The sequence below is a fragment of the Pinus tabuliformis genome, chromosome J, assembly GCF_031772625.1.
Source record: "Pinus tabuliformis cultivar Carrire ecotype Pingquan chromosome J, CPIR1, whole genome shotgun sequence".
NCBI classification, from domain to species: Eukaryota; Viridiplantae; Streptophyta; class Pinopsida; order Pinales; family Pinaceae; genus Pinus; species Pinus tabuliformis.
This window is the reverse complement of record NC_142295.1, coordinates 574,294,510-574,306,796: the sequence shown is the minus strand read 5'-3', so window position 1 is coordinate 574,306,796 and position 12,287 is coordinate 574,294,510. Positions and strand designations below refer to the sequence as shown.

The 12,287-nt window shown below is 36.1% G+C and overlaps 1 protein-coding gene across 1 annotated transcript in view; it reads left to right on the top strand.

Moving 5' to 3' along the window:
* Nucleotides 1–2,498, top strand: part of LOC149228290 (ABC transporter I family member 21-like) — a 135,057-nt gene extending 132,559 nt beyond the window's left edge. The window contains exons 6-7 of the mRNA XM_089378141.1: nucleotides 1,725–1,811; nucleotides 1,904–2,498. Coding sequence (XP_089234267.1) covers nucleotides 1,725–1,811; nucleotides 1,904–2,194 — 378 coding nt within the window. The 3' untranslated portion in view covers nucleotides 2,195–2,498. The remainder of the gene's footprint in view (nucleotides 1–1,724; nucleotides 1,812–1,903) is intronic.
* The last annotated feature ends 9,789 nt before the right edge of the window (nucleotides 2,499–12,287 follow it).

Genomic DNA, 12,287 nt, shown 5'->3' with positions numbered 1-12,287 from the left:
GATGTGGAACTTCCTAGTGACAGGAATGAAGACATATTTGATGATATGTAAATGTAATTTGTGATGGTGTTTTAACTTTTAAACTTTTGAACAACCATATGAATTATGAATAATGATAGTAGATTGCCAATCATAGTTCATTTTGTACTTTGTACTATATAGTATGCATTATTAATATTGGTAATGATGTTGTAACTTGTCATGTTGATGATTGAATTTGAAACAGAGACTTGATGATATGTTGAATCATGAATGTTATAATAATCATTAATGATGATGACAATGTTTAAGCATAATTGATGATGATGATAGATCATAGATGATAATTGATTATGTATTTTTAGTCTTTAGATATAATCTAGATTCTAAAATATGAATGGTAATATGAAATTCTTATTTTTTTTATATATATGTGTGTGCCGTTTTCTGCAATATCATATCTAGATTTTTTGAAAGTTTGTCGTATCCGTTTCAAACCCTGTATCTGTGTCCGTTTCAGTGCAACTTAGTCATAACCACTCGAGATAGCTCATTGGGCTAAGGATCATCTTAGTTATTAAGAAAGGAAATGACTTATTTTGATCAAGCTTCAAAACTATACGTAAGGTTTTAGAAAAGGTCGACCATGTCATTAATTGGCATAAAGCTAGTTAGTTGGGTCAAAGGTTGTATGTGTGGAAGAATGATATAGTTTTGGTGGGTGCAATAAAAGTCAGCTTCAGTGAAATTTAAGGTCCCCAAGCACCCATATAAGGCATTGAAAAATTAATATTCCTCACTTGATAATCTGCTTTGCTTTATACTCTAGTAATTCAACTGTTGATGACAACCATCTCCTTGTTAAATTCATCCTGTTGTGTTTTCATCCATGTTGCATTTGAAAAGGGGCTTTGCATATGGGAAAGTGCACCAACCCGCAAAATTTAGCCTGCTATGGGAGATGTATTGACCATCGTCATAGCATTTATTGCAGTAATAAACTTCCGGCATTAACATAGTCTTTAACAAGAAAGTTGGGCAAGAGGTTTTGACTTTGAAGGAACTTTGTTTTGAGAAGAACTCTACTTGAAATTATTCTTCAAGGTGTAGGCTTGACTATGGTCTAGTCATTGATCTAGTGCACTGTTCAAACCAATGAGCTCATGCTGTATAATATGTAACTGCATTTTAATGATTTTCTTCCAAAAAATTAAAAATTCACTGAATGTGAAAGAAAGCTGATTAAATTGGCTAGATTTATTGAATTTAGTTGGTCCGAATTACATTCCAAATTGAATTATGAAGCTTTGGCAAATTTTATTAAATAAAATAAAAAATATAGTCAATTATGAAAACCCAGGTCAATTATTTGGCGAATATTGAGATGTTTTTATCAAACTGAAGTTATCAAAAATTGTATTTGGATTTTACTTCAGAATATGAAATTATAAAGAGACAGCCTATTCTTCTTTTCGAACATAATGACGAATTTTGATCTTTTCCTAAATTTTTATCTTTTCTAAATTGGAATTTGAATTTGAATCAGGTTGCTTAGGCTGTATCATTTTTTTTTCAATTTTTATCTATTCAAGTAATTTTTCATGGCTAAAAAGTAACGACGTCGAAAACAATTGACTTTACAAGCATCGAGTCAATGCTGAATTTTGAATTCTGAAAGTTTTTCAGCCATGCCTAGTGCTTTTGATTTGTCACTTGTGCCAAAATGTTTAATGTTGCAATGACAGGTCTTGCTGCTGGATGAGGTGACGGTTGATTTGGATGTTGTGGCGAGATTGGACTTGCTTGATTTTCTTAGGGAAGAGTGTGAACAGGTCAATCCTTATTTTCTCTTTTTGCTTTTGTTCGCCCAGGAATTTTCAGAATCTTTGAATTTATTTGACCTGTCTTGTTGATTATTTGGCAGAGAGGTGCAACTATTGTTTATGCAACGCATATTTTTGATGGCCTAGAGTCATGGATTACCCATGTTGCATATATTGAAGATGGAAAATTGAAACGCTTTGAAAAACTATCAGAACTGAATGAAATGAGAAATGCTGTTAATTTGCTTCAAGTTGTCGAGTCATGGCTTCGGGCTGAAAACAAAGACAAGGACAACAAAACCCCAATGCCAGCTACCCAGTTCAAGATGGCTTCTCAACTATCAGAAGTTTCACCATTTACTTCAAGTAGGCATATGGCCTATTATCGTTGATTATGTGTTTAAGCTTTAAAGCTGGCTAAGCACATTTATGATTTAATAGAGTTTAGTTATACTGCTAATAAAGTTTCAGGTTTATGATTGGAGTATATTAAAATGTGGAGGTAGAAAAATGAATGTACGCGTGCATCTGATTATTGATATATGCAGAGGAATATCATGGGAAGAGTCGATAATTCTATATTATAATATTATTTATAGCTTTGGAGGTAGAAAATTGGATTTACATGTGCATCTGATATATGCACAGGAATATCATGGGAAGAATCTATAAATCTATATTATGATTTTGTTTTTAGCTTTGCTTCTCTTACTATGTGACTGCTTTACTGACTAGCATCAAACAGCTTATAGCTAGGTACAACATTATAAACATTAATAATCTACTTAGTATATACGTTATACTCAAGATTCTATTTAACCTTTTTATTGCCCATGTTTTAATCGGTTCTTTTAATCATAAAATAAAATATTTTGAACTACCATTGGTTCCATATGCATTCTACTTATATAGTTTCAATTTACAAATTTCTATCAGTAGATAGCGAGGTGGATGAAACATGAAGCCGCGCCACACTCTACCTTTTTAATTTTAATTTACGCAAGTTCTATTACTGGATTGGGAGTTGGAAGAAACAGGGAGCTCAAAGTGCAAAGTCTTATAATATTTGTGTGAGTTGTATTTAGTGCATTACATGTAAGATTATTGGGTGGTTACATCTATGGTTGAGCCTACCCTATTTAATCCATGATTTGTAGGCTTCTTGGAGTAATCAACCTTGATCAATTAGCCAATATTTTGATTGGGATTTCCATGGAATTATACTAATTGTTGTAGAATCTTCATTCATGATCATCGTAGTTTCTGTTTCAAATGCTTTAGGGTAGCCTCTTATGGGTGATGGGTTGGTTTTGCCAAGTTGTGGCCAATATCCCTAGAAAGCTGTTTGAGAGCATGCAAAACAATTGACCACTACCTTTTAGGGGCATTAAGAACATAAGCAACACACTCTCTCTAAGATTTTATCACTTATCTACTTGCCTGGTTGTGTAGTGATATGAAACAAATCATATTTTCCACTTGTTGGCAAGGTAAACTAAAGTTATCTCCTACTCAACCATCCACCTAGTCAAGTTCAAGGACAATGAAAGCATGCTAGTGCATGTGCATGAATGGTGTGCTTGTTCACTCTTATGATATCCCTCTTAAGAAAGTACCCTTGGGGTGAGATTCTAGGTTAGGGTTTCCAATAAGAACATGTATTTTATAACAATAATGGGAGTAATTTTTCAATCTTTAAAACAATGATGATCATTAATTGCACAAACAATTGATTTTATCAGCAACACTATAAGTAGGGCCAATTCAACAAGTAATTATCAGATTTGCAAATTCCACAGTTTTTCCAACAACACAGATATAGTTTTCAAACTTACAAATTGCAACTATCACACTAGCTAACCTACACTATTATTCAACCCCTGATATCTCCCTTGGATCCTCATTGTCAATCAGCCAACAACCCTAGAATCTTGAGCAGAACCCCCATGGGCTACTTGATGCCTTAGATAAGCTTGTTGTAGGTTCATATCCAGCTACAGGTAGCCTGCTAGTCTTGTGCCACAGATAGCCAAATGTTGTTCTTCTTCCAGTCCTCGTTGCCTAGACTCCAACCCTCGCTTGCTCTATAATGATCCATTGCTTTAGTAGGGCTATCTCGAACCTTTGCTAGCCTAAAAAAGGTGACCGACTATCTCAGTAGGACTATTCCTAGCCCTTGATGACCTTAGAATGTTGGTTTGTTTTCGTAGGAAGATTAGTCCAATCCTTGCTACCTCAACCACTAAGTTCCCAATCTATGCTTGCCTCAGGAAATGGCTCACTGCCTCATTATGATTAGTCCAACCCTCGCTGCCTCAGAAATGAAGATTCCAGCCTTGGCTTACCTCAGAAATATGATCCTTCAATTAGAATCCGGCCTTGTAATTAGAAATGTAGAAGGATTGGCTAGGGTTGAATCTTTCACCACTAAAACCAATAAGAAGAAAGGGGTATCAAAACTGTCCAAGAGCCTTAGCCCAAAATCAGAAAGAACAACCATCCATGATCATAATGAATCTCCTCTCTCCTTTTTACAGATTCCCTTTGGGGTTTTTCCCTCCTAATTTCAATTTTGAGTGGCTAACAAGTTTCCCTCCATTTGCCCCAAATTAACTATCATTATCTAATATTACCTACGTAACATTAAATAATGGTTTCCCCCTTTTCAAATTACTATAACCTACAGGCTTAATTAGGCTACTATGTCCTCCCTTGGGCAATTTAATGTGAAGATGACATTACACACTCAAGGAAACAATGACAACGTTTAGAAAAATTCAAATAGTAAAGTGCTTGTAACATCAAAGATGTTCACGTAATAACAATGGAAACAATAGAAACAAGAAAATCCTAATAATGAAAATCACAGGGCCTAGGCTTTGATACAAGATCTGATGCTGAATGACTAGATTCCCCATATGAAACCCCTAATTGGAAGGTTAAGGGCCTTTAGCACATGATCCTTGATAACATCTCTGCATTGGTAAGTGCCTCACACCAAGAAGTAATAAGGACTTCCTTTATTGCTTCATCTATTCAACACTACCTTCCTTTTCTTTCCATTTCACTATAATATTTATGTGGCCAATTAGAAATGGTCAAAGTGGGTGCTTGTGAGGGTTATAGAGGTTCCCTCCTAGTTTGGTTGTGCTAATGCTTGTGATGATATATAATACTTAATGATTGCAAGTTGTTATACTTGTAAGATAGTTTGTTTATCATTTGGATTTATTATCACTACTTCCAAGTTCAAATAGTTTATACTATGTAGGGTTGTTGAACCTTGCATGGCAAAAAACCAATCAAAGGATCTACATGCATTAAGATTTTTTTTCCTTTTCAATTACTTAAATGGGCTCATATTAGTGTGTTTATGTAGCATTTATACATTTAAAGAATGTTTGTGCAGGGTTGTTAGATCTTGTAGGTTTGAAAACCAATCCAAGGATCTACATGCATTACGATTTTTTTTTTCATTTCAATAATACTTTATATGGGCTCACAATCGATAGTGTGTGTTATTAAATACCATATGTTTGTAGAAATGCTTGATTCATAGTAATTGTGGCCCTAGTAGGTCTTTGAGGCTATAATACTACTAGCAACTTTTTTCAAACAATTAATTGAATTGAGTCAAAATGTGGGAACCATTCCCCTGTTGGGAATAGTAGAAAACTTAGTTAAACTTTTATAGTCATAAGAGACTTTAGTAGTTCATTATTTGGGCTAAGCAATTCTATCCATATATTTTGTAGCCAAAAGCTATTGTTGTATTGTCTAATGCATCGTCATAATTGTAAAAAAAATGTCAAAACTTTACTGTACATTTCAAATAGTGTTTAGCACCCATTATGGGCACTAGCTATAGATTCCATTTGAATTGATTAACTTGATTGTTTTGTTACATTTGATGGAGGTCCAAGAGCTTGGAAAGGTAGAGGGGTCAAGCGTTTAGTTGAGAAATTGATAAACACTGGTAGAAAGAATATCAACTCTTCCAATGCATTTGTTGCAATGTCCATTTCTTCCTCTTGCTTTGAGCTTGCCAATTGAGAATTGGACCTTAAACTCCCACTACTTTAAATGTTGTATGTAATCTTGAGTTGTTTGAAACTTCATCCAAGGGCTTTTTGTTCTTTCATCATGCATGAGCAAGAAGCTTTGTCATCCAACACCATTTACGTTGCTTACATTGCCAATGGGAAAGCTCTTGTATGTTCTGAATCCGGTGTGATTTAAGTTCCTCCAATGTAGGGACTTATCCATTGAATAAAGGTGGGAAAGGTTGGGTGGGTGTGGGGTGAATCCAAATTCTACCAACAACCTGTAAAGGAAAACGTTGTTTGCTTTGACAATTGTTCTTTCCATATCTAGTAAATTAACATCCCCTTTTGTTACAAAAGATTGTTGGGGTGTAATGCTCGTTGGATGATGACTATATTGTTACGAATGTGCCATCATGATACAAAGCTTGTTATAGAGAGATAAGTAAGTGATGTCAAGAGCTTTTTCTTTTGGCAAAGATGCTTGTCAAAATTTTGTAAGAGGCATTACATAATGATATCAACTAAAATTTTGACAATAAGATGGGATTGGATTCCGTTAAAATGAGGACACAGTTGGAGTTGGTGCTTCAGTCGTAACATTTCCTCCTGCCCCTTTGGCTTATCTTGAATGAGGGATAATGATATCAACCTAAATTTCAACAATGAGATGGGATTGGATTCCTTTAAAATGAGGACAAGGATGGAGTTGGTGCTTCACTCGCAACATTTCCTCCTGGCCCCTGGGCTTATCTTGAATGAGGGAGGTGTTACTTGATTGTTTTTACCCAACCTCCAAGGTCTGTTATGAAGGTGGGGTCATATGACCTAACTCTATCCAAGTCTATAGAATTAAGTTTTGACTTTACCATCATACTCAACTCGTCAAGAGATTTATGATGTAAATTTTATCTCAATCTAATTTTTGGATTGAAAGTTATGTTCATTAGAAATTTTACCAATAAGAAGGGTCCACATCAGTCTGTGAATCCCCACATGGACCCATGTGGCACCACTACAACTGCTCTCCTGCCCATTGGTCACCCACCTTATGTGCATCGTGCCGAGGTATAATACCGCCTTGACCAAACATCTAGTAGCGTTGAACATTCCAATGGTGGGTTTGAATTTGGCGAGGGGGGGGGGTGGTTGCAATTGGTCTCAGTCGTCTAATGACGATGGGAAGTTTGGCGCAAATCCCCACTGCAACCCCCTTGCTTATTATACATAAACTATAAGGATCTCCCCAATCAATCTCGATTGGGAGAGGATTTCACCCAGTTAACATGCATGGGATTTAACACCCTCTCCATGGGCAAAGATGTGATACCAACCTCCATATTTATGGGCCAATCAGAGTGATTTTTCCCTTGTTGAAAGAGTTGTAGTCTACTTCAATGATAGGGAAAAACCACGAATATGACACTACTCGCCAAATCATTTCCATGTTAGTGCCATGTCGGTGCCTCATTATCACCATGTCAGTGCCACGTTATCACCATATCATCACCCCATCACTTGCCATGTCATCTTGGGGTCTCCTCCTCACCTTCCTTTGTCAATATTGCCTAGATCCAAGGTCTGTGGTCCATGATGTCAAATCTATGTTGCTAGTACTCGAGGTGGAGCCCACTGATGCATGTCATCTTAGGATCTTGGAATCAAGGTTTCCTCCTTGCCTCCCTTTACTAAAAGTGCTAAGATTCGAGGTCCAAGATTAGACGACTAATGGCAGTGTTTCGACACTCGGGGTTCTAAACTCCTCTTCGCGCGCTTGACCATCGACTAATCGACATCAAACCTTCCTCATAAGCTTACCATAACTAGAAATTACTGAGGTTAGAGGTACAATGGCTCGATGATAATGTTTTTGTGCTCAAGGTTTTGTTGGTGGGCTAGTCCTCCAACAATTGAGAATGATATCCAATTCAAAATGTATCTTGGCTATCGAATGGTATGCGCTTTTCACCACTTTCGGATCCTTGAATCCCCAGTTCTGTTTCTTGTGTATTAATTGCATCGTGGGTGCCACCAATTGATATCTGACCCAGGTTATAGTCCTCTTGGAAAATCGTGAGGCTTTACGATTAGATTAGATTTCCTTTCTATGATAACTGCTTGTGAAATTTATTGGCTTCTTATTAATTTATTTATATTCTTCATCACACAGTTATCAAATGTAAAACATGAAGATCATCGTGCACAAGATATAGGGCTCCAAGCTAGGGAAAAACCCCTCCAAGGGGAAAACCCAAAAAATTCTCTTTTTATAGAATCAGATCAAAGTGAGATATCCAATACCCATGACCACATAAAAAATCACCCTCTAGATGCCAAGTTAGACCCTCCTTTAGCACAACAAATCCATCATCAAGAGACCAACAACAAGAGATGTATCAAGGCAAAACTTCCACAAACTTTAAGATCAAGAAAAAACTCTTCTCATACTTCAACCCTCCTCTTCATCTCTGTCCTATTTGCGATATTACAGACCCAAAAACATCCAAGTGTGTGTGTCCAAATGAGCTCCATATTCCCTCTATTTATATTGTCCAGACGGGTGCAAATAGACATATCCATGTGGCACGGCCGACTTGACAGGTATGCCAAATTCACACTTAAAGGGGTTTTTGAACCAAAATTACATAATTGAAAATTCTTTTCCTTTTTCTTTACAATAGGTCCAAATAGGACTTTGACTCTTTGACTCAAGAAAACCTAGAAGCATGAAGAACATGCTTAACTAATAAACTAATAAGTTCTTCAGCATGAAGCCCATGCTAGAAAAATAATATTTCCTTTTCTTCTTTTGCATTTTTCATAAAATATATAATGACATAAGTACAATGACAATTATGAAGACTGAACCTAGTTATATTTTCCAACACTCCCTCTTAACTAGAGAGGTATTCACGATTCCATAATTGGTCACAAGGATACTTCTCAAATTGAATATTCTCCTAAGAAGAGTCAGATCAACATCATAACCAACATATACTATTCCAGGGATCTAGATACCATCTAGGCTACTGCCAAGGTATCAACCCAAGATCTTTCAGGGATCTAGTTACCATCTAGGTTATTTCCAAGGCACCAACCCAAAATATTTCAGGGATCTAGGTACCATCTAGGCTACTACCAAGGTACCAACACATTTTACAGGGATCTAAGTACCATATAGGCTACTGCCAAGGTACCAACCCATCTTACAAGGATATAGGTACCATCTAGGCTACTGCCATGGTACCAACCAATTTTACAGGGATCTAGGTACCATCTAGGCTATTGCCAAGGAACCAACCCATTTTACAGGGATCTAGGTACCATCTAGGTTATTGCCAAGGTACCAACCCTAAGTACCATCATACAAGCTATTTAGCCTAAGGTACAACATCTAGTCACCATGATGCAATTGGCGCCTCAACCTCATGGTATATAGACTAATACAGGTTTTCCATCACCAAGGTCAAACCTCTAGAAACATCCTTGTTACAACTATACAGGGTTGGCCAAAATCTAGAGGACATTCAATTCCTCACACCACAAGTCAAAACCCTAAAGGATCCTTACATTACATGGTTGCCGTTATCTTGGTCAAACCCTAACATCACAGGCCTCACTCTAGACCAAAAAGCTCATTTAACAAGTAACTGAGCCTGACCAAAGGCACCCACTCTGATAGAGTGATTGTGCCAACAAAAAAAGACACCTACCCTTCTAAGTAAATGGGCCTTAAGGACCATTCTACCTAAACTAGGAGAACATATGCTCTTAACAATAGTCTAGGCCATTCTTCCTATATCTGGAGAATGTCTGCCCCTATTGTTATCTTATTAATGGTCTCTCACTGAGAGAATTTATCTTAACAAGTCCAATCTTGTCCTTGAAGTACATGTACTTTGTCCATGACAGATGCTTGTCAAAATCCTATCACAACTTTAGCCTTCAAATATAATTTAAAGATAATACTTAAAGACATACCTTAAAACTTGAGAGTTGAATTGCTCCCTTTGAATCAAAACTTCCTTTTAAAATCATAGTTCTTTCTGGATCCAAAGCTTCCTCTGAATCCACAACCCTTTCAAGATTTAAAGCTCCCTCTGAAGCTTCCTCTATATCCAAGATTTGTCACAAGCTTTGTTTTGATATTATAACTTCTTCTAACCCATACAATTTACAACTTATACTTGCAATCCTATTCGGGGAGATCACAAAAAAATAGTTGCAATCAAATAATGAAAATAAAGCAAGAAACTATTTTTACTAAAGGAATTAATAATAGTACAAGATAGATAGAGCACTTATCTTTTATAAACGACAACATCTCCCTCTTAAACTTAAGCTACAAGATCATTTTTCACCATAGTCTTCTTCACCCGATGTTGTCATCTTTCTCTAGATACAACTCAGGTTGTCAGTGTCCAAACTATAGAGAATTCCTTCTTCTTTGCAAAGATCCGGTCTTTCTTCACGTGTCAACACTTTTCAGCAGAGGTGCTTCAATCTCAGAAATTTTATTGAGCTGCTTTTCAAAGAGACATCCATACTTCATCAAGGCATTTTGTCTTGTACTTTGCAGATATCTTATCTCATATATATCATCTTCATAAAAAAGAGATAGCATTGTTGCTTTCAACTTCATGTTAGCTTCATTATTGTCACTCTTTCTTCTATTATGTATCTGAATGGCGTGACCATTATCCATACAACCATTATTGTAGTTGTCATAGATTATATTCCTCATACCATTACTATGTTATTTCTTGTAAGAGTTCTGTAGAGCATCTATATAGCGATTGATGTTACTGGCAATTCATTATGTCTTATTACCATGTCAAAGATGCTTTCACATCATAGGTTAGGGGTTATAGCATAAATAGATGTCTATATAATGGTGCTTCAAATCATATAACGATGCTATCACTTTGATACTACAAAGATTGCAACTATTCGATATAGTAAGAAAGCTGCCACTCAGAACTGCGAATTATTAGGAGAATAGGTAATGATGGTGTTGTAAAACCATCACAAAAGTACACAGAGCGAGCTACAACTGAAGTCAATGAGCCATTGAGAGGGTATATGAACCACAAGAATATATGTACGTGATCTATTTCAAAATGTACGTGACTCCAGTGCGAGATCCATGAAATGTGATCCACTACAAACTATAGTGCGAGCATGTCCCAATGATTAGAGTGAAACCTTACAAAGATTATATTCTCGAGCCATACCAAGAACAAGCCACTGAGAAATGAATAGAGCTTAGAGGGAATGCATGGTACAAGAATATTGCAAGCCACCTTACTGTAAATCTAAGCGTTGAAGTACATGATATTTAGAGTATAGAATGCAATGTTTTTGTCACATTGTCTGGCATCAAATCGCGAGAATATGCATGAACCGTTTTTAGAGTGTGTGAGACCCAAAAACAAAATCATGTAGGATATGCGAGATCCACAAAGTATGTAATTCATAAAAGTATGATCCAATGCAATTGTTATCAATCCATGGTGAACTTCCACGAGCTTCAGTATAGAGTCTCGATGATTCATGATCTAAAAATTATGATTCTTTGTGTGAACCACAATGATGTCAAAGAAAAGAGATGTCCCAATTATACGGTGCGATGCACAAAACGAATAAAAAAATGTGATTCATAATTATGATTCATGAAGCCACAAATTTGAGTCATGAGAATCATAACACCAGAGCCACATCACTCAAGCGAGCCATTATTTTGATGTGAATTACAGGTGTGAGGCTATCCTATGTGAGACTATATTTTTAGTGAATAGATAACCATAGGTAGGTTGATACTTGTCACAGAGAAGGATTTCATGTCATGTTTCATTACCGAACCACAAGAAGTTATTCAATTTGCTATTAATGTCAGTCACGAATCACAAACTAGATGCGTCTCTTTGATTACATCTGCAACTTATTATACAAGTTTTGCGAGCTACAAGACTATAAGAGAGTTCAATCAAGCCATCAATGTCACAATGAATGAGCCATAAAACAAGTGACTGATGTATATATATATGTGCGATAGATCTTCAAGTCACCAAGGATTATAAACAAGTCACAAAATGAATCATTTAAGTCAATGTGACACAAATTTTGGTCCCCTTGGATGTTATAGACTTGATGACTGTTATCAAAGATGCTAACAAAAGGTGATCTTCAAACCTCTGTAAACAAACCTTAGCTCTGATACCATGTTCGAAAATGGGAGGCTTTATGATTAGATTATATTTTCTTTTTCTATGATGATGCTTGTGAATTTTATTGGTTTTTTATTAATTTAATTATATTCTTCTTCATCAAACAATTATTAATTGTAAAACATGAAGATTAGTACACAAGATATAGGCCCCAAGCCAGGGCAAAACCCCTCCAAGGGGAAAACCCAGAAAATTATCTTCTTATAGAATCAAAT